Consider the following 27,078-nt stretch of genomic DNA (forward strand, 5'->3'; position numbering starts at 1 on the left):
CTAGAGCCTCTGTGCAAGCCAAAAATCAGCTAGCTGGCACACACATACATTTTGGATCTGAGCTAGGGCAACGGCTCGCATGCTAGCAGATATAGCTCTGTGTGGCACCCATGCCATAGGTTCGCCAACATTAAAATATTGGTATGAATTAAATTAATCTTCACAACCTAATCCCTTTATGTCTGCTGATAGGATTGCTCTTCGAATTCCCAGCTCCTTAAGCCATGCACCCCAAATTTGTAAAACGTAGTCATAACATACCTGGAGGATGCCAAGTTGGATATAAAGGTACATTACATTATTTGTTGGTTAAAAACGTCTGAAATCAATGTAGGCTGCCTCTTTTTATTAGTTCTACCAAAAAAACTTATTACATTAATTGGGCAATATATATTTTAATTCGTAAGAGTTTATTTTTAAAAGTTGCAGGTGATGTTCTCTGGAGATACATTCCATCTTTTCATTTCTTATAAATTAATTGTCCACCTCTTCCTTCCTTCCTTGTTCCCTCCATTTCTCCTTTTTTTCCTTCCCTTCCTTCCTTCCTTCCTTCTCCAGATGGAGAGAAACTTCTGTCTCTCTGATTTTCTCTGCCTTTTATTTCTGCTTTTGGGCAGTTCTTTACTTCTCTTTCAAAATATTCCTTTCAGGTGCCTCTCTTCAACTGACCTACATTGTCAGTTGAGAAAACATAGTGGAGGCTTTGCCTTAAAGTAGCTTTGGATTCCTTTTCTTCTCCTCCCTTTTTTCCCCCTGAGAGGTGGGGTGGGGGGTTTGCTTTAAATTTCTTGGAAAGGCCAATGAAACCAATGAACAATTAAAAAACGAGCATTTATTGGACTTTTGCAAAAAGGTATGGAAAGAGAATTTCTCCTTCCTTCCTTCCTTCCACCCTCCATTTCTCCTCCCTCCCTCCCTCCATTTCTCCTTCCTTCCTTCCATTCATTTCATTTCATTTTATTGGATTTGTATGCCGCCCCTCTCCGTAGACTCGGGGCGGCTAACAACAGCAGTAAAAACAACATGCGCCAATCCAATACTAAAGAAGCTAAAAACCCTTATTTTAAAACCAATCATACATACGAACATACCATACATAAATTGTGGAAGCCTAGGGGGAAAGAATATCTTAATTCCCCCATGCCTGACGACAGGGGTGGGTTTTAAGAAGCTTGTGAAAGGCAAGAAGGGTGGGGGATATTCTAATCTCTGGGGGGAGTTGGTTCCAGAGGGCCAGGACCGCCACAGAGAAGGCTCTTCCCCTGGGTCCCGCCAAACGCTATTGTTTAGTTGACGGGACCCAGAGAAGGGACCTAATTCCTTCCTTCCTTCCTTCCTTCCTTCATTTCTCCTTCCTTCCTTCCTTCCTACCTCCGCGGGCCGGTCACAGACAGCGGGCGGGCCGCATCCGCCCCCCGGGCCGCACTTTGCCCAGGTCTGCCATAAATCATTCATATTTGTGAAATCTGCATAAGCAAGACCACCCTTTTCAATCTCTATCCTCAGGATAAAATTAATAATTCGATTCTCAAAAATGTGACCAACATATGATTGTATTTGTAATAGGGAAAAAAATGTCTGCAGCGGCTCTTTTTTTCTAGCAGAAGCTAGAATTTTATTTTCTTAGCCACCAGTCCTTGAGTATAGCACAGTTCTTTTTTCTTTTCAAATACACTGTATTTGAACAAGTTGATCTTCTGAACAGGGTGTCGTTTGGCTCTTGTCAAACTAAGAAAAGGACATCCTGTTTGAACTAGGTGGAGTTGGTAATATCAGCTTAACCAAACGTTGACACTGCCAGGGATTTGGTATTGCTTTGATAAGGAAAGTTCTCTTCCGAGAGAAAGGGGAACAGCTGTTGCTTTCTGCATGCGGTCCATTTGTGACCCTCGGTTACAAACCATATTTTCCTCTCCTAGAAGGGAGTCAGGATGCTTCTTTTGTTAAGCCTGCTGCCTCATCTCCATAACTAAAGTGAGAGGATTCAACAAGTAGCTCTCACAAAGAAGTATTTTAAGTAGAAGAATCAAGTTAAAATCTTGCATGTGTAATATCACTAAGAGTTTCCATGAAGAAACTCACCTACAAAAAGATATTGACAAAATTGAACGGGTCCAAAGACGGGCTACAAGAATGGTGGAAGGTCTTAAGTATAAAACGTATCAGGAAAGACTTAATGAACTCAATCTGTATAGTCTGGAAGACAGAAGGAAAAGGGGGGACATGATCGAAACATTTAAATATGTTAAAGGGTTAAATAGGGTTCAGGAGGGAAATGAATTTAATAGGAAAGTGAACACAAGAACAAGGGGACACAATCTGAAGGTAGTTGGGGGAAAGATCAAAGGCAACATGAGAAAATATTATTTTACTGAAAGAGTAGTAGATCCTTGGAACAAACTTCCAGCAGACATGGTTGGTAAATCCACAGTAACCGAATTTAAACATGCCTGGGATAAACATATATCCATTGTAAGATAAAATACAGGAAATAGTATAAGGGCAGACTAGATGGACCATGAGGTCTTTTTCTGCCGTCAGTCTTCTATGTTTCTATAACTGGATTAGGATGGGCTGTCAATTTTTTTTTTTATTGTAGCGTAATCGTGTCCCCATAAATCCACTGCACCAGCTACTAAATTTTCAAGTACAAAATGAAAGTTTGAAGACTTCTTTTAACTTCCCATCTCTGCAACAATTTCCTTTTTTTTTTACTTTGAATTTGCAGTTAGTGATTTGCCACCAAATTTTGTTTGATACTGGTCCAGAATTCTTCCTAAACTAAGATTATGTTAAGATTATGTTATCAGGCTTTAAATCAGCTAAACCCCTTTTTCAGTCTTAAGCAACTCATTTAACAACCTACTTGCTTGACAACTGAAATTCTGTTATCACCAATTACGGTCAATAAGTTGAGGACCATTTGTATTAGCTAGATGTTCTTGAGGTTCAACTCTTGGTTTATTTCTCAATTTCTGAATAAAGGACATGTAGCTCTTGACTTACAACCACAATTGAGCCCAAAAGTGAGACATTTGTTAAGTGAGTTATACCTCATTTTATTACCTTTCCTGCCAGAATTGTTAAGTGAATCAATTGATAAGCTACTATTTCTTTTATTTATTTTATTTATTCAGGGAAATCCCAGCAATGCAAGAACGGGCGCTTCGGCTGGCAATGGAAGTCCGGAGGTGGGGTTTCCCAGCGAGGGGAGGCTCAGGGGAATCCCAGCAATGCAAGACTTCGGACTTCCGTTGCCAGCTGAAGCGCCCGTTCTTGCATTGCTGGGATTCCCCTGAGCCTCTCCTCGCTGAGATTCAAAGCAGCGCTGGCAAAATGAAGGGAATCCCAGTGAGGGGAGCCTCGGGGAATCCCAGCAACGCAAGAACGGGCGCTTCGGCTGGCAACAGAAGTCCAGAGGTGGGGTTTCCCAACGAGGAGAGCCTCAGGGATATCCCAGCAATGCAAGAACGGGCGCTTTGGCTGGCAATGGAAATCCGGAGGTGGGGATTCCCAGCGGCGCAGGGAAAAAGGGGTGACTTTTGGGGTGGGGTTGCACGCATTATTTGCTTTTACATTGATTCCTATGGGGAAAATTGCTTCTTCTTACGAACTTTTCTACTTGCGAACCTGGTCACAGAACGAATTAAGCTCGTAAGAAGAGGTACCACTGTACTTGATCCTATTTATTTACTTACTTACTTACTTACTTACTTACTTACTTACTTACTTACTTACTTACTTACTTACTTACTTACTTACTTACTTACTTACTTATTTATTTATTGGATTTGTATGCCGCCCCTCTCCGTAGACTATGGGCGGCTAACAACAGTAATAAAAACAGCATATAAAAATCCAATATTAAAACAGTTAAAACCCTTATTATAAAACCAAACATACATACAGACATACCATGCATAAAATTGTAACGGCCTAGGGGGAAAGAGTATCTCATTTTTAATGGTTGAATCTACAATTAGAGGAACACTAAAATGGATAGCAGGATTGATTAATGAACTGAGCTTCCCTGCTTGGAATTTCTGTTCAATAGACATTTGAATACAGTATGAATTTACATTCAATTCTCAATAAGAGAGTGGACAGCCATTTGTCCCGAATATACCAGAGGGTTGGATTAGAAGACCTCTAAGGTCCCTTCCAAGTCTAAAATTCTATGTTCTCAGAAGCTTTGATTTAGCAGGAAAAACATGACTTGGGATACTTTCTGCATAGTGAATTAGTGCGGAGCTGCAGTTAGAGGACCTTAAGTGAGCTCTATTCTACAGAATGATCCATTGCATAGTGGCAGGCAGACAGACAGATACAATTTCCCTGTGCAGTAGGTAATTCAGGAGGTGGAATTATAGCACTGACTAGTATTCAAAACTATTTTTCAAGCAGGCTGCAACAATCATGGGTATCAAGCTGGGTGATGAAAAACAGCTTGGAGCTAGAACCAGTGGTTCCCAACATTTTTTTGGCCATACTCCATCTAAGCATCGCTAAAATCCTAACACACACACACACTGCCCCTATTGGCATATAATTCTTATTATTCAAAAAGTTAATTCCTACTCATGCAGGAAGCCTAAAAGGCCATTAACTTGGTTTAAACAAGGTTCCAATTGCCCTCATTAAAAGTCAGATCCCCCCCCACCCTGTGGAGCGTGGGTCCCATATTGGGAACCATTGAGTTACACCCATCAGCCAAGGCTCAGATACAACCACAGTACATGGCAGAGAAGCGATTTATCACATTTTCTTGCTCGGAACTACTCTGTGTATAAATCATCACCAAAAACCATCATGCATTTAAAATCTAAAATGTCACGACTGCTATGGTGGGGACAGTCAGGGACCTTTTTCTAAATCCCTCAATCAACAATTCTGGTCAAAAACGAGCTCTCTTGAAATGATGGCATGTGCACGCTCATATCTCCAAATTGAATTCAAAAGCCTGACTCTGTGGCTCTTTTAGAAACATAGAAACATAGAAGTCTGACGGCAGAAAAAGACCTCCTGGTCCATCTAGTCTGCCCTTCAAACTTTCATTTTGTACTTGAAAATTTAGTAGCTGGTGCAGTGGATTTATGGGGACACGATTACGCTACAATAAAAAAAAAATTGACAGCCCATCCTAATCCAGTTATAGAAACATAGAAGACTGACGGCAGAAAAAGACCTCATGGTCCATCTAGTCTGCCCTTATACTATTTCCTGTATTTTATCTTACAATGGATATATGTTTATCTCAGGCATGTTTAAATTTGGTTACTGTGGATTTACCAACCACGTCTGCTGGAAGTTTGTTCCAAGGATCTACTACTCTTTCAGTAAAATAATATTTTCTCATGTTGCTTTTGATCTTTCCTCCAACTAACTTCAGATTGTGTCCCCTTGTTCTTGTGTTCACTTTCCTATTAAAAACACTTCCCTCCTGGACCTTATTTAACCCTTTAATATATTTAAATGTTTCGATCATGTCCCCCCTTCTGTCCTCCAGACTATACAGATTGAGTTCATTAAGTCTTTCCTGATACGTTTTATGCTTAAGACCTTCCACCATTCTTGTAGCCCGTCTTTGGACCTGTTCAATTTTGTCAATATCTTTTTGTAGGTGAGGTCTCCAGAACTGAACACAGTATTCCAAATGTGGTCTCACCAGCATTCTATATAGCAGGATCATAATCTCCCTCTTCCTGCTTGTTATACCTCTAGCTATGCAGCCAAGCATCCTACTTGCTTTCCCTACCGCCTGACTGCAGTGTTCACCCATTTTGAGACTGTCAGAAATCACTACCCCTAAATCCTTTTCTTCTGAAGTATTTGCTAACACAGAACTGCCAATGCAATACTCAGATTGAGGATTCCTTTTCCCCAAGTGCATTATTTTACATTTGGAAACATTAAACTGCAGTTTCCATTGCTTTGACCATTTATATCTAGTAAAGCTAAATCATTTACCATATTACAGACGCCTCCAGGAATATCAACCCTATTGCACACTTTAGAGTCATCGGCAAATAGGCAAACCTTCCCTACCAAACCTTCCCCTATGTCACTCACAAACATATTAAAAAGAATAGGACCCAGAACAGACCCTTGTGGCACACCGCTTGTAACCTGACTCTGCTCAGAATACTCGCCGTTAACAATAACTCTCTGATGTCTACGCTTCAGCCAGCTGCAAATCCATTGAACTATCCAGGGATTAAGTCCAATCTTCACTAATTTATCAGCTCTTTATGTGGAACCGTATCAAAGGCTTTGCTGAAGTCCAGGTAGGCAATATCCACGGCACCACCTTCATCCAACACCTTTGTGACATAGTCAAAGAAATCAATGAGATTAGTCTGACATGATTTGCCTTCAGTAAAGCCATGCTGATTTGGGTCCAATAAGTTATTGTTTTTTAGGTGCTGATTTATCCTCTTTTTGAGTAGAGTCTCCATCATTTTAACTACCACTGATGTCAAGCTAACTGGCCTGTAGTTACCAGCTTCTTCTCTACTGCCCTTCTTGTGGATAGGCACAACACTGGCCATTCTCCAATCCTCAGGAACTTCTCCTGTTAGCAAGGATTGGTTAAACAAATCAGTCAGGGGGGTAGCAATGAAAGATCTGAGTTCTTTAAGAACTCTGGGGTGGATGCCATCTGGACCCATTGCCTTATTTATCTTTAATCGTTCAAGTTCTTCTAAGAGAAAGAAGGGAAAGTGTCTATGTTTGTACAATATGCCTTTTGAAAAGGGTAGCTTTCTCAGTTGTATGTTAGCTTGCATCACTGGGAAGATAAAGTAGGAAATAAATTCATTATAAGACTGACTGTTGTATTTAGATTAGATTAAATTAGATTAGATTTATTGGATTTATATGACGCCCCTCTCCGCAGACTCGGAGAGGCAGACAGACTACACTTTTAGTTGCTCTGTGTGTGATTGGGAAGAGCAATAGAATAGAATAGAATAGAATAGAATAGAATTTGTTATCGGCCAAGTGTGATTGGACACACAAGGAATTTGTCTTTGTGCATATGCTCCCGGTGTACATAAAAGAAAATATACATTTGTCAAGAATCATAACGTACAACGTTTAATGTTTGTCATAGAGGTCAAATAAGTAGTCAAATAAGCAATCAGGCTTATTTGACCCTATGACCCAAACACACAGCAGAGTCGTGCGAGTAAATGTGGTCAACCCACATATATTGGGTTTTTCCCATGTGCACTTTGTCTAAAATTTTGGTTTTGATCTTGTGAACTAACACAGTACAGTGGTCCCTCGATTTTCACGGGTTCAAACTTTGCGAAACGGCTATACCATGGTTTTTCAAAAATATTAATTAAAAAATACTTCGCTGGTTTTTTCCCTATACCACGGTTTTTCCCGCCCGATGACGTCATATGTCATCGCCAAACTTTTGTCCGCCTTTAATAAATATTTTTTTTAATAAACTTTAATAAATAAACATGGTGAGTAATAATCTAAATGGTTGCTAAGGGAATTAGAAATTGCAATTTAGGGGTTTAAAATGTTAAGGGAAGGCTTGGGATACTGTTCATAGCCAAAAATAGTGTATTTACTTCCGCATCTCTACTTCGCGGAAATTCAACTTTCGTGGGCGGTCTCGGAACGCATCCCCTGCGAAAATCGAGGGAACACTGTATTCATACAAAATGGTATGTGGAAATAAACGTTTTCCTTTAAAACTGGATAATTCTCTTCCATGTTCCTTTTGGAATTTTTAGGTCTTATTTGCAAATTTACTGGTGTTGCAATCAACACAATAAACTCATTTTTTTTATTGACTCAAAGACAAGATTGTAAAAAAGCTAACCACTTCCTAAGAATCACACCCCTGGTTCTAAGGGGGCACACCTCTATGATTTTAGTCTTCCTGCAGCCGGCTCTGTTGTGGGACTAACTTGTCTGTTTGGTTCCTAACAAGATTAATTGTGGAGACGAATTAGGGCTAATTAAAACCTCATTTTTCTTATAGCTGCTGCTTATGCCCTTTTGAAGGCTGGCATCGCTTCCAAAATCTGCTGTGCTTTATTGCATTTCCGTGTCCTTATGAACTTGATTTCTTTGTCTTTAAATTTACAAAGCGATATGTACAGTTTTAAAGGTGTGGCAATGCACAATTCTGGATCTCATACCTAGATTATGAGGCTCATTACTGCAGTAATTAGGGGAACAGTCTTTCTGATCCTGGTGAGAAGCATGTTGCTATTATTTACAAATTGTTTTATTACAACGGGTCAGAGAAAGGTATTTTATTCTTTAGCCTCACCCTTGTGAGAATACAAGTGGTCTCAGGGCAATTAACAAACCCCACAAAATGATCACATTGTTTGAATTTCCACTATTCAAAGTGATATTTCTATAAAAAATTATGGTTTTCAGCTCAATAAAATCCATTTTTAAAAAGTAATATTTTTAATTATTAATAAAAAATTAGACATTATTTCTATGTGTATATTAATGAAATATTACCATAAAAGATAAAAAGAATATATTGTATTTTTCGGAGTATAAGACGCACCTTTTTCCTCCCTAAAGAGGCTGAAAATTTGGGTGCCTCTTGGGTGCTAATGATGGTCCCAGCTTGCAGGCTCTTCTATTGTTACTATTTATTTATTTGTTTGTTTGTTTGTTTGTTTGTTTATTAGATTTGTATGCCGCCCCTCTCCGAAGACTCGGGCGACTAACAACAATATAAAAAGACAATGTAAACAAATCTAATATTAAAAACAATCTAAAAAACCCCAATTTAAAAAACCACTCATACATACAAGCATACCATGTATAAGTTCTATAAGCCTAGGGGGAAGAGAAATTTCAATTCCCCCATGCCTGACGACAGAGGTGTGTTTTAAGGAGCTTGCGAAAGGCAAGGAGGATGGGGGCAACTCTGATATCTGGGGGGAGCTGGTTCCAGAGGGTCGGGGCCGCCACAGAGAAGGGTTCCACCAAACAACATTGCTTAGTCGACGGGACCCAGAGAAGGCCAACTCTGTGGGACCTAACCGGTCGCTGGGATTCGTGCGGCAGAAGGCGGTCCCGGAGATATCAATGAAAGAATAGAAGAAGAGATATAGGAATAGAAGAAAGGAATAGGAGATATAGGAGAGCAATAGGACAGGGGACTGAAGGCACTCTCTCCAAATAAGGTTTTTTCATCCCTAGACAGGATAAAATAATGTTCTGAAGCTGACCAGACTAAGGACGCTAGCGAGATGAATACCTGGTAGGCAAAACTTTCTCCCTATTTTCCTCCCTAAAAATTAGGTGCATCTTATATTCCAGTGTGTTTTATATGCTGAAAAATACGGTACTTACTTCAATTTATGTTAACCAAAATTACAATGTATCTCCAGAAAGCAAAATATCATTCCTATAAATAAGCTTAACAGGGATGAAAATATCTCTCAATCTTGTAGATGTTAAAGATGTTTCTTTCATTCTCCCTGGGTTTTTTAAATCATACTGTGCATGGTAGATTTAGACATTCCAAAATCTCATCCTATTTTAGCATTGCTATAACCATGTTCCTATCATTCAATTAAATGAGAATGATGCTCTACTGTAATAATAAGCCTCTCTTCTTCTTCTTTTTTTTGAACTTGTATGGTTTTCCTCTGATGGAATCTTCCCTTTATTTTACACAGAGATTAACAGTGTCTAAAACTGCAATTGCACATGTGCTATCTTAATTGCATACATGCTAGCTTCAGCCTTAAGTGAATTGGGGGTTGCTTTAAATGAGACCTGTATCAATTTTCAATTGGCATTAAATCAAATATCGTTGTTTGAATGTGTGCTAATCACAACTTATCCATGTGCAAAAATATCGTTCAAAATATGAAAATCCTCCAAGTCTTTCTTTCTTTCTTTCTTTCTTTCTTTCTCTCTCTCTCTCTCTCTCTCTCTCTTTTGCTCACTCTATCTCTCTGTCTCTGTCTATATAATTTTTTACAAAGAAAAGACTTTACACAGAATTAAACAGCTATGAAAACATAAAAAAGAAAAAGACGTGAAAGAATAAAAGAAAAATAGTTGTGAAAATGAGTAAGAAAATGAAAAAAAAATGAAAATGAAAAAAAATCAAAAGGTATTTGGATCTCCTTTGCAACATTTACAAACATTTTACCATTTCCGTTCTCCATCAAGGTTCCCTCCTTTCACAAACAGTCCTTTGTAATTGATGAATCCTGAAAACACCAATTCATTTTTTTTTTTAGCAAAAACTCCATAAAGAGTTTACAAAATTGTTGTTCTTTCCTTAATCAAAAGCTTTCCGGTATTGGCCAGAGAGCCAGTAACTAAATCCTGCCATGTCCATAGCAAACACAATAGAACAAAATTAGAATTTCCAGAGTCTGTTGAAAAGTATTTCCCCAGAATTTAGTGGCATTTGTATAACTAGGATGTGCAATTGCTATTTTTGTACACTGAAGGCATCAGGATTGAGACAGTTTTTCCCAACCGTCACAGAATAGAATAGGACAAGACAAGACAGAATTTTATTGGCCAAGTGTGGTTGGACACACAAGGAATTTGTCTTGGTTCAGTGTACATAAAAGAAAAAGATACATTTGTCAAGATTCAGGTGCTACAACACTTAATGATAATCCCGGTACAAATAAGCAATCCAGTCATAAAAGGACTAATCATTATAAATTGTAAGGATACAAGCCACAAAGTTACAGTCATACAGTCATTTGTGGAAGGAGATAGGTGATGGGACTGATGAGAAGATTAATAGTAATGCAGACTTAGGAAATATTTTAACAGTGTTGAGAGAATTATTTGTTTAACAGAATGATGACGTTCAGGAAAAAAATGTTCTTGTGTTTAGTTGTTCTGGTGTGTACTGCTCAATAGCGTCATTTTGAGGCTAGAAGTTTGTGTGCAGGATGTGAGATACCTATACATATTTTCACAGCCCTCTTTTTGCAGTATACAGGTCCTCAATGGAAGACAGGTTGGTAGCAATTGTTTTTTTCTGCAGTTCTAATTGTCCTCTGAAGTCTGTGTCTGCCTTGTTGGATTGCAGACCCCATGTCACAAATTTCGTGGCCCTTTTAGTCTTGGCTTTGTTTATAGATATCGTGATTCTTCTGAAACTGTAGGAAGCTTAGGTGGGATTTCGGCCTTCCTTTTATTTTCCTATCTTTCTTCATTTCCTGTTTGCAACCATATGTCAGCAACCTGGCTTAGCACTTTAAAAAGTTGATGCCATAGAACAGGGGTAGGCAAAGTTGGCTCTTCTATGACTTGTGGACTTCAACCCCCAGAATTCCTGAGTTAGCATGATGGGCTCAAGAATTGTGGGAGTTGAAGTCCACGTGTCATAGAAGAGCCAACTTTGCCTACCCCTACCATAGAACATGATGAGAATGTTATCCATTTGGCCGTGTCCAACTATTGGCAATTCTATAGGCCAAGTTTCTCTACAACTTCTGATCTTTCACTGCTTCTTGGAGTTTTTCGATGCTCAGGCTATGGTCAGCTTTGCTAGCGTCCAGCCACCATGTTCTTCAACCGTCTGGTTTCCTTTTACTGCTTCCATAGAACATACCATTACAAAATATAGTAAGAAGGCTCTCAGTTTAGGTCGGGGAAAAGTTTGTTGGCACTCATAATCATTGTTCTGATTCTTCTGGCATTGGTCTCCCTGTATGCTTCTCAGGTTTGGAAGAAGATGCTGAAATTCCACAGATCAACTGAAACTTTGAGAAGATCGTACCTTTGATGAAGGAGTAATTGCTGGACATTAGCCGTGATGAGGCTACTCCGAAGGCATTACGGCCCACTAAAGCTAGCTTTGGTGGGCATTGTCTTTGTAATCTTCCTCTTCATAATGCAAAGAGATGTGGGCAATGGGGAACAAACAGAGGAGCCCTGGCTGAAAAATATTGTGGAGAGAAAAGACCAGATGATAGATATAATGATGGGAGCTGTCAACAATATCCGTGACTCTATGCCAAAGCTGCAGATCCGGGCACCTGCTCAACAAGAGGCCCTTGAGCAGGACAGCAAATCTTGCTTGCCGGGCTATTATACACCAGCAGAACTGAAGCCCTTCATGGAGCGTCCACCACAGGACCCCAACAGCCCTGGTGCAGATGGGAAATCTTTCAAGAAGGACCAGTGGACACAAGAAGAGACAAAGGAGAAAGACCATGGATATGAGAAGCACTGTTTTAATGCCTATGCCAGTGACCGCATTTCACTCCAGAGGGCCCTCGGACCTGACAGCCGGCCTCCAGAGTAAGATTTCTTTCTGAGCTCTCCTTCCTTATAGAAATACTGCTCCAAAGCAACCCTTGATAAGTATACTGTACTGCTCAAAAAAATAAATAAAGGGAACACTCAAATAAAACATCCTAGATCTGAATGAATGAAATATTCCCATGGAATACAGTGATACCTTGTCTTACGAACTTAATTGGTTCCAGGACGAGGTTCGTAAGGTGAAAAGTTTGTAAGACGAAACAATGTTTCCCATAGGAATCAATAGAAAAGTGATTAATGCGTGCAAGCCCAAAATTCATCCCTTTTGCCAGCCGAAGCGCCCGTTTTTATGCTGGTGGGATTCCCCTGAGACTCCCTTCCATGGGAAACCCCACCTCTGAATTTTGTGATGATACAGGGGAATCCCAGCAGGGGAATCCCACCAGTGTGAAAATGGGCGCTTCGCTGGCAATGGAAGTCTGGAGGCGGGGCATCCCAGTGGCGGCAGCGTAAGGTGAAAATAGTTCGGAAGAAGAGGCAAAAAAATCTTAAACCCTGGGTTTGTATCTCGAAAAGTTCGTATGACGAGGGGTTTGTAAGACAAGGTATCACTATACTTCATTCTGTACAAAGTTGAATGTGCACAACAGTATATGAAATTGATTGTCAATCAGTGTTACTTCCTAAGTGGACAGTTTGATTTCACAGAAGTTTGATTTACTTGAGGTTATATTCTGTTTTTTAAGTGTTCCCTTTTATTTTTTTTAAGCAGTGTATACGCAACCATTTGCTGTATTATGTTGAAGCTAAACTATATATTACCCACATTTATTTATTTGTTCGTTTGTCAAACAATTATAGGATGGTAGTTTATATAAATATAACATTAGAAAGTAATGATAAAAAGTAATGACAAAAGACAATAGGGCGGTAGAACGGGGACGGTAGACCCAATGGTGTGCTTATGCACGCCCTTTACAGATCTCTTAGGAAGGGGTAAGAGGTCAATTGTAGATAATCTAAGGTTAAAGGTTTTGGGGTTAGGAGTAGAAACCACAGAGTCAGGTAGTGCATTCCAGACATTGATTACTCTATTGCTGAAGTCGTATTTTTTATAGTCTAGAGAATTATAGCCATAATAACATAACATAATACATATAATGTAAATAGTCCTTTCGTTATAATATGTTATAATATACAGGGTGTCCAGCAAACCTGGAAAACATGGAAATCAGGGAATTATCAGGCCATTCGGGAAATACCAGGGAATTATCAGGGAATTTGTGGAAAAAAACCTGAATAAATTGGAGAGGGGGCAGAAAATGTATTAAATGTATTAAAATGTTTAAAAGTCAGGGAAAAATCATGTTAAAAAACAGATCACGCTGCCTTGCAGAGTCAAGCAAAAATGAGCATAACTGTGGCCACAACGTGCTTCCTCAGCTACCGATATTTCTCCACGGCTTAGCCGTTTGTTATGATGTCATCTATGATCTTGCCTTAACTAGATCGCAAGTTACAGGGAAATATCAGGGAATTTCAAAATGCTTTCCCCCGGACACCCTGAATATGATAACATAACATAATACATATAATATAAATACTGTAGTCCTTTTGTTATGGCCATAATGCAGCTGGTACATTATGGTTGTAAATCGTGATGATTTGTTAAGCAAATCATCACATGACTGACCTGAGTTTATAATCTAATTTTGCTGCAGTTGTTAAATGAACCCATTGTTGGCTAGCGGCATTTTTGTCCAAACCCGGAAATAATTGCCAGTTGTCTGCAAAAATATAGGAAATTGAAGTCATGTGACTGTGGGACATTGCAAATGGCTGTGAATGGAGTCATGTGACTGGGGGGGAAGGGAGGCATCAGAAGTTCAGAACTGGGTCACAAGTACCTTTTCTTCGGTCCATTGTAGCTTTGAATGGTTATGAAATGCTGAGTCATAAATCAAGGACTACTGTACCTCTAATAATAACATTGAAATCATTCATCCCTCTGTCCTCCCTGCCACCTACCCCTGCCCCAGCCAGTTTAAATACCCAGTTCTTTAACAGACTTCTCGAATGCTAAACTGAGCTCAGTGACTATAACAGCAAGCTGTTTAAAGCAGCTCTTCTTTTAAAGAGTCTTATTCCTGCTGCTGCTAGTCATTACTCATCTTCTCCACTTGACAATAAAGAGGATTTGTGACTTTCATGCACTTACCCAGTCCCACATGGTCCCCTACAGTAAATTTAGACTTCTCAGCAGCTCTGCAGTGATTGAAAAAGCTGTAACATCAATTGGAATTTGATTTTGCTACAGAGTCAACTCGAACACAGGCAACACATCTACACACATTGCATATGGGCAGAAATGCAGCGTTGTATCCCCCCCCCCAACACATCCCATATTAATTTAAGCCACTGTTGTAGCATTGTGTACTGTAGTACCTTCAAGCTTAATGGATTCTGTCTCCCTGGATATCTGTTGCATACCAGTACTGGATGCCTCCTTCCTTGTTAGGAAGGACGAGCTGGGGCAGTGCAGGGGTTAGAGTGCAGCACTGCAGGCTACTTCAGTTAACTGCTAGCTGTAGTTCAGCAGTTCAGCTCTCACCACCAACTCAAGATTGACTCAGCCTTCCATTCATTCATTCATTCATTCATTCATTCATTCATTCATTCATTCATTCATTCATTCAGTTAGTCCAATACACAATGAGGGTTTTAGTGGGTATATATCTATATACACATAGTAAAATACATGATGAAGGTTATAGAGGAGATACTCATAGTAAAATATATCTAAGAAAGAATAGAATAGGGGTCTGTAATATGGTAAATGATTTAGCTTTACTAGATAAATGGTCAAAGCAATGGAAACTGCAGTTTAATGTTTCCAAATGTAAAATAATGCACTTGGGGAAAAGGAATCCTCAATCTGAGTATTGCATTGGCAATTCTGTGTTAGCAAAAACTTCAGAAGAGAAGGATTTAGGGGTAGTGATTTCTGACAGTCTCAAAATGGGTGAGCAGTGTGGTCAGGCGGTAGGAAAGGCAAGTAGGATGCTTGGCTGCATAGCTAGAGGTATAACAAGCAGGAAGAGGGAGATTGTGATCCCCTTATACAGAGCGCTGGTGAGACCACATTTGGAGTACTGTGTTCAGTTCTGGAGACCTCACCTACAAAAAGATATTGACAAAATTGAACGGGTCCAAAGACGGGCTACAAGAATGGTGGAAGGTCTTAAGTATAAAACGTATCAGGCAAGACTAAATGAACTCAATCTGTATAGTCTGGAAGACAGAAGGAAAAGGGGGGACATGATCGAAACATTTAAATAGGTCAAAGGGTTAAATAGGGTTCAGGAGGGAAGTGTTTTTAATAGGAAAGTGAACACAAGAACAAGGGGACACAATCTGAAGGTAGTTGGGGGAAAGATCAAGGGCAACATGAGAAAATATTATTTTACTGAAAGAGTAGTAGATCCTTGGAACAAACTTCCAACAGACGTGGTCGGTAAATCCACAGTAACCGAATTTAAACATGCCTGGGATAAACATATATCCATTGTAAGATAAAATACAGGAAATAGTATAAGGGCAGACTAGATGGACCATGAGGTCTTTTTCTGCCGTCAGTCTTCTATGTTTCTATGTTTCTAAAAGAAGGTATAGTAATAGAACATATCAATGAAAGAATAGAAGAAGAGATATAGGAATAGAAGAAAAGTATAGAAGTAAAATGAGGACCCAGATTGTTGGGGGCAATTGGCTGATTCTGTAAACTGCTTAGAGGGGGCTGTAAAAGCACTATGAAGCGGAATATAAGTCTAAAATGCTATTGCTATTGTTCTTTCTCCTTTGATCTAGAAAAATCCTGTTGCTGCCAGGAGAATCTTGCTAGGAAACTATAAATTGAGTTATCAACATCAGCGCATGGCTGGAATGAGAGTCTATGTAGATTTACATGTATTTTTTTCATTAAAGCATTCTTGGCTAGCTGTCCAAGAAACTTAAGGTTCCTTAGAACCTTAAGGTTCTCAGAATTCTGGGAGTTGAAGTCCAAATATCTTCAAGTTGCCAAGGTTGGGAAACTGCCCTAGAAGACTGAAAATAAATGGCACATCCAACTGATGACATTCAACTTGTCAGTACAGGTAATCTTCAACTCGCAACAGTTCATGTAGTGACCGTTCAAAGTTACAATGTGACCGGAAAAAGTGACTTGCAACCATTTTTCACACTTATGGCCATTGCCACATCCCCATGGTCACATGATCAAAATTCAAATGCTTGGCAACTGCCATGTATTTATGACAGTTGCAGTGTCCCAGGGTCATGTGATCATGTTTTGCGACCTTTTGACATGCCAAGTCCATCGGGGAAGCCAGACCCCCTTAAATAACCATGTAACTAACTTAATATCTCTTTTTTCGGTGACATTGTAGCTTTGAACAGTCACTACATGAACTGCTGCAAGTTGAGGACTACCTGTACTGACATTTGGATGTCATCAGTCATATATACAGTGTTCCCTCGATTTTCGCGGGGGATGCGTTCCGAAACCGACCGCGAAAGTCGAATTTCCGCGAAGTAGAGATGCGGAAGTAAATACACTATTTTTGGCTATGAACAGTATCACAAGCCTTCCCTTAACACTTTAAACCCCTAAACTGCAATTTCTCATTCCTTTAGCAACCATTTAGATTATTATTCACCATGTTTATTTATTAAAGTTTATTTAAAAAAATATTTATTAAAGGCGGACGAAAGTTTGGCGATGACGTATGACGTCATCGGGCAGGAAAAACTATGGTATAGGGGGGGGAAACGCAAAGTATTTTTTAATTAATATTTTTGAAAAACCGTGGCATAGACTTTTCGCGAAGTTCGAACCCGCAAAAATCGAGGGACCACTGTATTGTGCCATTTATTTTCAGTCTTCTAAGACAGTGTTTCCCAACCTTGGCAACTTGAAGATATCTGGACTTCAACTCCCAGAATTCCCCAGCCAGCATTCGCTGGCTGGGGAATTCTGGGAGTTGAAGTCCAAATATCTTCAAGTTACCAAGGTTGGGAAACACTGTTCTAAGGAACCTCATGTTTCTTGGACAGCTAGCCAAGAATGCTTTAATGAAAAAGTACATGTAAATTTGCAACATAAATGTTGAGCTCCGTTGAGGTCATCAGTTGAGGAATAAACCTGTATTTAGAAAGCCGTAGCTGTGAAAGAATGACTCTCTGCCATAACGGCCAAGAGTACAAAAACGCAAAATTTCCCGGGCTTCTTTGTTTGCAAGTATAAAAAAGGAAAGCAGCCCAGAGCCTCTGATTCTAGCTCTATCCATACATTAGTGGGTAGTGACAAGTGGGTCGGAAGGGGAAAAAGATCACACGGATTAACCCTCAACTGGTTTCTTTTCATCTCTGATTTTTTTTTTAACCAAAAAGAAAAGCCCAGGGTTCAGTTCTACTTTTTAATTATCCTACGAGACCCCCCTCTCCCTTTGCTCCTGCCACCCTTCACTGTCTTACCTTTTAGTGCCACCGTCGCCTCATTTACAGAGCGGTGAACACGGACAATTGCGGCCTTTTTCCCCCCCCAGTGCATAAATAAGAAAAAGGAGTTGCTCAAGTTCAAAAACTTTTTCTTGATTACATCTGTCTCCTGCCCTTGGTTTTGGTCCATTTCCTCTCCCTCCGAGAAGCTCCGCTGCCTCCATAAATTTTCACTTTGCTCGGCCAGTGGAACAGAGGCGGGTGGGGTGGGGGCTTTTTACAGTACAGCAGGAGGGTGTGGAAGGAGGCGAACGTGATTCTTGCCACCCCTTCCCCTGTGGTCTCCCCGAAGCTTTTTCTAAGGCCGCCGCTGCGGCTTTTCATAAGGGGGATAAGTCAGTCAAAGGAGCCAACAAAAGGTAGCTTGAATAAGGGCTTAAAAACTAGGCTGGGTTGGCAAAGGCAGTTTTCTCTCTCTTCAACTTACCTCCTACCCTTCTGACAGCTGATTATTTCTGCCTAGCAGGTGTAGATAGCCACAATAGAAGAATGCTGTGTTCAAGGCAGAGGGCAAGAATGTTATTCAGTCAACCCAAAAAAGCATAAACCAATTTCAATTAACGGGTGTAAAGCCCTCCCAGAAACAAACCATAAATCGGGGAAATTGGCTCAGATGGAGGGAGAGGCTGTGAATGGAACTTTTTTATTATTATTATTATTATTGTCTAGTGCTTTGGAGAAGGAGCGAGGGAGGGGAGGGCCTGAGCTGCCATGTGGAACATTTCCCCCCCTCCCCCTTTTGATGTGCCCTAGAGGTATGCAGCATGTAAGGGGACCCCCTTCTCTCTCCCTGCTGAAAGATTCAGAGGGTGGGATGGGTAGTGGAATCCAAAGAGATGGCTATAAGGTGGGAGCCTCTTGTTTCAGCAAAACGATTTGAATTCTCTGGCTCTCTGCCAAAGGTCCAAGCACAGAATTCACCTTGTATTATTTATTTATTTATTTATTTATTCATTCATTCATTCATTTATTTATTTATTGGATTTGTATGCCACCCCTCTCCGTAGACTCGGGGCGGCTAACAACAGTAAAAAAAACCATCATATAAATCCAATATTAAAACAACTAAAAAACCCTTATTGTAAAACCAGACATCCCTACAAAGAAACATAACATGCATAAATTGTAAAGGCCTAGGGGGAAAGAATATCTCAATTCCCCCATGCCTGACGGCAGAGGTGGGTTTTAAGGAGCTTACGAAAGGCAAGGAGGGTGGGGGCAATTCTAATCTCCGTGGGGAGTTGGTTCCAGAGGGCCAGGGCCGCCACAGAGAAGGCTTTTCCCCTGGGCCCTGCCAAACGACATTGTATATCCTAGAACAGTGATGGCAAAACTTTTCAGCCCAAACCGTAATGTATGTGCATGCATATGTGTGCGTATGTGCGAGTGCCAAGGCGCTGGAAACCCAGAGACCAGTTGGCCAGTGCACACATGCCTGTTTTGGGTGTCATTTGGGGGGAGCCCTTTTCATACCATTTTGGGGCCATTTTCAGGCTGGCTTTTGGCCCCAAAACAGCCTGGAAATGGTCTGGAAAATGGTCTGGGTTTTTGGCCATTTTTCAGGTCGTTTTCTGGTGCTCTAGCACCTGCAAAGACCAGCTGGCAGGAAACCAGAAGAGCAGCTGGTGATGGTGTGCGTGCCCATAGAGAGAGCTCTGCGTGCCACTTTTGGCACGCGTGCCATAGGTTCACCATATAGAACATACAACATAGGTAATAATGTTTTTGTTTTTTTTAAAAAAAGCTTATAGACAATGGAACAAATCTAATAATAAGAATTATATAAAAAAACCCAACTATTAAAAAAAACATACAACACATGCATACCAAACATAAAATATAAGAGAGCCTGGGGGAGATGTCTTAGTTCCCCCATGCCTGACGATAAAGGTGGGTCTTGAGTAACTTGCGAAAGACAAGGAGGGTGGGAGCAGTTCTAATCTCCGGGGGGAGTTAGTTCCAGAGGGCCGGGGCCGCCACTTACGACTGTTGCAGCATCTCCAATGGTCATGTGATCAAAATATGGTCATCTGGCAACTGGCATGGTATTTACGATGTCCCAGGGTCATGTGATTGCCTTTTATGATCTTCTAACAAGCAAAGTCAATGAGGAAGCCGTATTGATTTAACAAGGGTGTTATTAATTTAGCTGCAGTGATTCGCTTAACAACTGTGGCAAGAGACGTCATAAAATATGGCAAAACATATTTTAAAACTGTCTCACTTAGCAACATAAAATTTAGGCTCAATTGTGGTCTTAAGCCAAGGACTATCTGTACGCAGTACAATGGGCTTGTACACTACTCATACATACCAAAGAACAGTTTCTCTGTTTTAAAGCTGAGCATCGCTCTAGGTATGTTGAAAAAACTTGCAATCACAGTAAGCGTTCTTGAATTTTGTAGCACGCAAAAGATTTTACAGATTTTAAACTATAAGTTCTTTGATGTTTTCTTTTTTTAAAATCTCGGCATCGACTCTTGCAGCAACTTGCCAAACCTTAAATGGACATTCTTCTCTTATTCCACAAGTTACCAAGATCCACATATTCTCCATCCCTGCTGTAATGATATGTAAATAGTTTACATAGTACTAGATAGATACTGTATATAAAGTGGAGAGGGATAGGAAAAAATTTACACTAAATTCGGTAGTTTACTAAGTGATGGCCAATGGATATATTTTAAGTTTCTCCACATAGCATGTACCAAGGCATGATATATAAAAAATAAGTGAATATTAATCCACTAAATAAATTAACATATTAATGCATGGATAAGCAACCATAGATTTTGGTGCTCCCCTCTTCTCCTCCAGCTTAGGACTTAAACTGTAGAGAGCAACGTAAAGTCATCAAATCTACTTTTCACAGCTCTTGCATAGCTTTAGTGGAGAAAACAAAGAAAATCAGAGGTGTGGGTTGGAAAAGACATAGAAATACCATATTTTTCAGAGTATAAGACACATTCCCCTCCCCCCCCCCCAATAAAAGAGGTAGATATGTTGGTGTGTCTTATTACACCGAATACTGTCATTTTTGGCCTCCCAAAGCCCCACTCCTACATCCCATTTTTGCCAAAAATGGGCCCTTTTTTGCAAAAATTAAATGTGCAGAAGGTTTGGGAAGCCTGCAGAGTGCTCCTGGAGCTGGGGGAAGGCAAAAACACTCCAGTTTTTGTAAAAAAAAGATGAGTGAAAAGGGACTCTTTTTTTGTTTTTGTTTTTTTTTGCAAAAATGAGCATTTTTGCCTTCCCCCAGCCGCTAGGAGCTCTCTGCAGGTCTCTCAAACCTTCTGCAAAATGGGTAAAAAATGGGCCCATTTTTGTGAAAATGGTGAAAAGCACTGAGGATTTGGGAGGCTTGCAGAGTGCTCCTGGGGGCCAGGGAGGACAAAAACGTGTTTTTTTTAACTTACCGGTACTTACCTCTTTGAAATCTTGGTTCACCTTATACACTGGTGTGTCTTACAGTCTGAAAAAAACAGTAAGGCCTGAACTAAGAAAACATACATTGCTCAAAAAAAAATAAAGGGAACACTTAAACACAATATAACTCCAAGTAAATCAAACTTCTGTGAAATCAAACTGTCCACAATCAATTTCACATGCTGTTCTGCACGTTCAACTTTGTCCAGAACAAAGTATTCAATGAGAATATTTCATTCATTCAGATCTAGGATACTGTATGTTATTTGAGCGTTCCCTTTATTTTTTTGAGCAATATACATTAAACCACATACATGGCAGTATATAGTCCTCGACTTACAACAGTTCATTTAGTGACTGTTCAAAGTTATAAAAAGTGATTTATGACCATTTTTCCCATAGTCATGTGTTCAAAATTCGCTTGGCAGGTGACTTCTATTTATGACGATTGCAGTGTCCTGGTGTATCGGGATCCCCTTCTGACAAGTAAAGTTAATGGGGAAACCAGATTCATTTAACAACTGTGTTGCCAACTTAACAGCTGCAGTGATTCCCTTAAATAATTCGGCAAAATCATAAATCATTAAAAAATCAAAAAATCATGGATCATAAAATGGGGCAAAATTCACTTAACAAATGTCTCATTTAGCAAATGGATTTGATTGTGGTCATAAATCGAGGACTACCTAAAAACATTAACAAATATTGCCTAACACCTATTAGGGAGTTTAAGGCAGTAGCGGGTTCCTACCGGAACTGTAAAGGATGCCACACTGGTAGCAAAATTTGAGCTGCGTGTAGAGCTTTGAATGCATCTCAGTGCATACGCGCAAGCAGAGGAAGCAAAACCTTGTGAGGGGACACGTGTGCGAGAGAGATTTTGTGCGATTTATTTTTTGCTTCTGAGCATGCGCAGAAACAAAAAAAATTGCCGAAATCTCACATCCCCTCGTGAGATTTTTCTTCCTGCACAGAAGCAAAAACATGCTGGGGCACACACGCGCACACATAAGACACCAGAAGCTACGCACACAGCGCACTGGTATCAGCAGTAGGAGCAATCCATCTGACCCTGGTTTAAGGTAGCCATGTTTTCCCATTATGGCTTAACTGAATGTTATCAGGGGGGAGCTCCCAGATTAACAAATAATTTTTGGAATGAACTACAATCCGTCTTTCTTTCAACAGGCCTTAGTTTATTTGGGCCAGTTTTTCTAGATGTTACAATATACAGTGGTACCTCTACCTAAGAACGCCTCTATTTATGACTTTTCTAGATAACAACCGGGTATTCAAGATTTTTTTGCCTCTTCTCAAGAACCATTTTTCACTTACAAACCCGAGCCTCTGAAACTGTAACCAGAAAATGCAGGGAGAAGCCTCCATGGGTCCTCTGTAGGAATCTCCCGGGAAGAAACAGGGCCAGAAAAGGCGGGGAGAAGCCTCCGCGGGGCCTCTCTAGGAATCTCCTGAGAGGAAACAGGGCCAGAAAAGGCGAGGAGAAGCCTCCATGGGGCCTCTCTAGAAATCTCCCGGGAGGAAACAGGGCCAGAAAATGCAGGGAGAAGCCTCCGTGGGGCCTCTCTAGGAATCTCCTGGGAGGAAACAGGGCCAGAAAAGGTGGGGAGAAGCCTCCGTGGGGCCTCTCTAGGAATCTCCTGGGAGGAGACAGGGCCAGAAAAGGTGGGGAGAAGCCTCCATGAGGCCTCTCTAGGAATCTCCTGGGAGGAAACAGGGCCAGAAAAGGCGGGGAGAAGCCTCCGTGGGGCCTCTCTAGGAATCTCCTGGGAGGAAACAGGGCCCCCACCCTCCCTGTGGTTTCCCCAATTTCACACATTATTTGCTTTTACATTGATTCCTATGGGGAAAATTGTTTCTTCTTCTAAACTTTTCTACTTAAGAACCTGGTCACGGAACGAATTAAGTTCATAAGTAGAGGTACAGTGATCCCCCGCTCGTTGCGAGGGTTCCGTTCCAGGACCCCCCGCAACGAGCGGGTTTTCGCGAAGTAGCGCTGCGGAAGTAAAAACACCATCTGCGCATGTGCAGATGGTGTTTTTACTCCCACAGCGCTAGCGAGGAGCCGAAGATTGGGGGCGGCGCGGCTGTTTGCCGCCGGCATGGAGGGCTTCCTAGCAGCCCCCCAAACCCGGGTTGGGGGTCCGGGGGGCGCTGGCTCTCGCCGCTTTCGAGCTGAATCCGGGAGCGAATTCGCTCCCGGACTCAGCTCGAAAGCGGCGAGAACGAACGGCAAGGAACGGCTTTTCCACGCCGTTCATTCTCGCCGCTTTCGAGCTGAATCCGGGAGCGAATTCGCTCCCGGATTCAGCTCGAAAGCGGCGAGAACGAACGGCAAGGAACGGCTTTTCCACGCCGTTCATTCTCGCCGCTTTCGAGCTGAATCCGGCGAGAATGAACGGCAAGGAACGGCTTTTCCACGCCGTTCATTCTCGCCGCTTTCGAGCTGAATCCGGCGAGAATGAACGGCAAGGAACGGCTTTTCCACGCCGTTCATTCTCACCGCTTTCGAGCTGAATCCGGCGAGAATGAACGGCAAGGAACGGCTTTTCCACGCCGTTCATTCTCGCCGCTTTCGAGCTGAATCCGGCGAGAATGAACGGGAAGGAACGGCTTTTCCACGCCGTTCATTCTCGCCGCTTTCGAGCTGAATCCGGGAGCGAATTCGCTCCCGGATTCAGCTCGAAAGCGGCGAGAACGAACGGCAAGGAACGGCTTTTCCACGCCGTTCATTCTCGCCGCTTTCGAGCTGAATCCGGCGAGAATGAACGGCAAGGAACGGCTTTTCCACGCCGTTCATTCTCGCCGCTTTCGAGCTGAATCCGGCGAGAATGAACGGCAAGGAACGGCTTTTCCACGCCGTTCATTCTCGCCGCTTTCGAGCTGAATCCGGCGAGAATGAACGGCAAGGAACGGCTTTTCCACGCCGTTCATTCTCGCCGCTTTCGAGCTGAATCCGGGAGCGAATTCGCTCCCGGATTCAGCTCGAAAGCGGCGAGAACGAACGGCAAGGAACGGCTTTTCCACGCCGTTCATTCTCGCCGCTTTCGAGCTGAATCCGGCGAGAATGAACGGCAAGGAACGGCTTTTCCACGCCGTTCATTCTCGCCGCTTTCGAGCTGAATCCGGCGAGAATGAACGACAAGGAACGGCTTTTCCACGCCGTTCATTCTCGCCGCTTTCGAGCTGAATCCGGCGAGAATGAACGGCAAGGAACGGCTTTTCCACGCCGTTCATTCTCGCCGCTTTCGAGCTGAATCCGGGAGCAAATTCGCTCCCGGATTCAGCTCGAAAGCGGCGAGAACGAACGGCAAGGAACGGCTTTTCCACGCCGTTCATTCTCGCCGCTTTCGAGCTGAATCCGGCGAGAATGAACGGCAAGGAACGGCTTTTCCACGCCGTTCATTCTCGCCGCTTTCGAGCTGAATCCGGGAGCGAATTTGCTCCCGGATTCAGCTCGAAAGCGGCGAGAATGAACGGCGTGGGCGGGCGAAGGGCGGGCGGCAGCGAGGAGTTTGCTTGGGCAGTGGGGAAACTCCTCGCTGACGCCAGCAAGAGGGGGAAGACTCAGGGAAGCCGCCCAGCAGCTGATCTCCCGGTTGCCATCTACGCATGCGTGCCCACGGGCACGCATGCGTAGATGGTATTTTGACTTCCGGGTTGAAAAATAGCGAAGTACCCTGTTCGCAATGGTTGGGGACGCAATAAACGGGGGATCACTGTACCACTGTACTGTACTGCAACTGGTCAAACAACAGGAAGCAGACGTTTCTGATCATGGGGAGCAATGAAGGATGGGGTTTGTTTTGTTTGTTTTTTTGTATCTGAATGGCCAACCTTGGCAAAAGATCCCGAACTGCATGAGCTATGAGAAGTAGAAAGCTTTCCTAGTTTCTAAAGGAGCACATGCTCTCTGGGAACAAAAAAGATCTTCCTTGTAACTTTTCTATTTTACAGCGGAGCTTGCAAACAATGGCAGGAGGCAATGCCGTTGGTCCCTAAATCTTAAAAGAATAAATGATCTCTCCCCCTCTACCGCCCCTCCCCTTAATACTCTGCCAGGCAGAGCTTCCATTCACAAGCGCATTGGAGGCAACCCATTGAGAGCCTTTATTGTTGTGGCCGCCTTTCAGGGATGCAATTCATGACCTCATCCTGTGACCTACAGGCGCTTAAGGGCAAGGTAAAGGAGGGGTGAAGCAGCCCGGACTGGTAAACAAATGCAATAGAGCCCTTGTCCCTTTTAAAAATTAGGAAGAATGGGGATTTCAGCAGCTCTTTACAGTACTCTCTTGCAGTACTGAAATGCTAAGCTGCACCTGTTAAACTCCCCTTTATTTATGGGCCCTCTCAGAACTAGCATAGTCAAGTGATTAAGAAAGAGGCTGAGCCCTGAAGCAACAAGGACTCGTTTTCAAAGGTTAACTTTGCCATATATTTTACTAAGTAGCCTGGTTTGAATGGTGCCTCTCTCCACCCCCATTTTCTGCAATATGAAACTCAAAGTAGCATCGAAAGTGTTGATTGAGGTGGTGTCTAACCAGCTAGAGAGACTGCATGGTATTTGTATTTGTATTTGTGTTTATTAGATTTGTATGCCGCCCCTCTCTGAAGACTGGATTCTGAGAAAGTCCATATAGCTTAATTAAAATAACTGAAAAATACAGTAGTAGTTACAAGCTTACAAATATGTATGTATGTCCAGGTTCATTCCCACAGCACAAAGCAATAGTTTAGTATTATATCTGAATGTGCAGTTTTGGTGGTTTGTGGTATGGCAATGGGAGGTCTTCAGATCAAGAACTCACATGCTTTGACAGATTATAGATCTTATACCCAGCATTTTAAACATATATCTTAGCTCAGATACGGCCGTCTTAAGCTATATGGGCAGCCAAGCATAATAGTCAGAACAAATAGGTCCCAGAACCCCGGAGAGTCCAAGCTAATTTGGAAAATTCTGGTATTGGAAGGACATAACGTTTCAATTCCAGATACCAAGTGCACGTAGTAAAGCACATTTTGTCCTATAGACAAGTTTGTCCTTGGGGTGTAGCTGTTTCCTCAGACCCCAAATTACGGGATTACGGGGTCGTAAAAAGGGAGTTTATTGTTGTGTATGTCTGCATATTAAAACTGAGATAATATCTACTTACAAGAAGGGTTTTCTTAAATAACCCCAAAGTGCTAAAAAACATATGCACTAAACTGAACACCATATAACTCTATAACTCTTGGATGCAGAGCCTATCTAACTGAAATGAAAACATGTTCGTTATCTAATTGTAATTATCTAATGAATGTAATGCTCCTATCTAATCTTAGTTGTAATTTAGATTTAATGTTCCCTTTGCAGGTGCATCGATCAAAAGTTCAAACGCTGCCCACCCCTTCCCACCACCAGCGTCATTATTGTCTTCCATAATGAAGCTTGGTCCACATTGCTCCGCACTGTCTATAGTGTGCTGTACTCTTCTCCAGCTATATTGTTAAAGGAAATCATTCTTGTAGATGATGCCAGTACAGATGGCAAGTATAATCCCTTTGAAAGTGTGTGTGCTTGTGTGTTTTTCCTGAAAGACCATTGTCTTTTATCCTGTATGTAAGAAATATTTTAAAACTTTTGGATCATAATATCATATTTGCCTTAAGAGTCACATTATCCACTACAGTGTTCCCTCGATTTTCACGGGGGATGCGTTCCAAGACCGCCCGCGAAAGTCGAATTTCCGCGAAGTAGAGATGCGGAAATAAATACACTATTTTTGGCTATGAACAGTATCCCAAGCCTTCCCTTAACACTTCAAACCCCTAAATTACAATTTCCCATTCCCT

General features: G+C 41.7%; 1 protein-coding gene across 2 annotated transcripts in view; it reads left to right on the plus strand.

The window, feature by feature from the left end:
* Positions 1 to 27,078, plus strand: part of GALNT6 (polypeptide N-acetylgalactosaminyltransferase 6) — a 98,366-nt gene that overhangs the window by 15,639 nt on the left and 55,649 nt on the right. For both annotated transcript variants that reach the window (XM_070740721.1, XM_070740720.1), the window contains exons 2-3: positions 11,699 to 12,279; positions 26,600 to 26,772. In XM_070740721.1, coding sequence (XP_070596822.1) covers positions 11,792 to 12,279; positions 26,600 to 26,772 — 661 coding nt within the window. In that variant the 5' untranslated portion in view covers positions 11,699 to 11,791. The remainder of the gene's footprint in view (positions 1 to 11,698; positions 12,280 to 26,599; positions 26,773 to 27,078) is intronic.

The sequence above is a fragment of the Erythrolamprus reginae genome, chromosome 2 (genome assembly GCF_031021105.1).
Source record: "Erythrolamprus reginae isolate rEryReg1 chromosome 2, rEryReg1.hap1, whole genome shotgun sequence".
Taxonomy (NCBI): domain Eukaryota; kingdom Metazoa; phylum Chordata; class Lepidosauria; order Squamata; family Dipsadidae; genus Erythrolamprus; species Erythrolamprus reginae.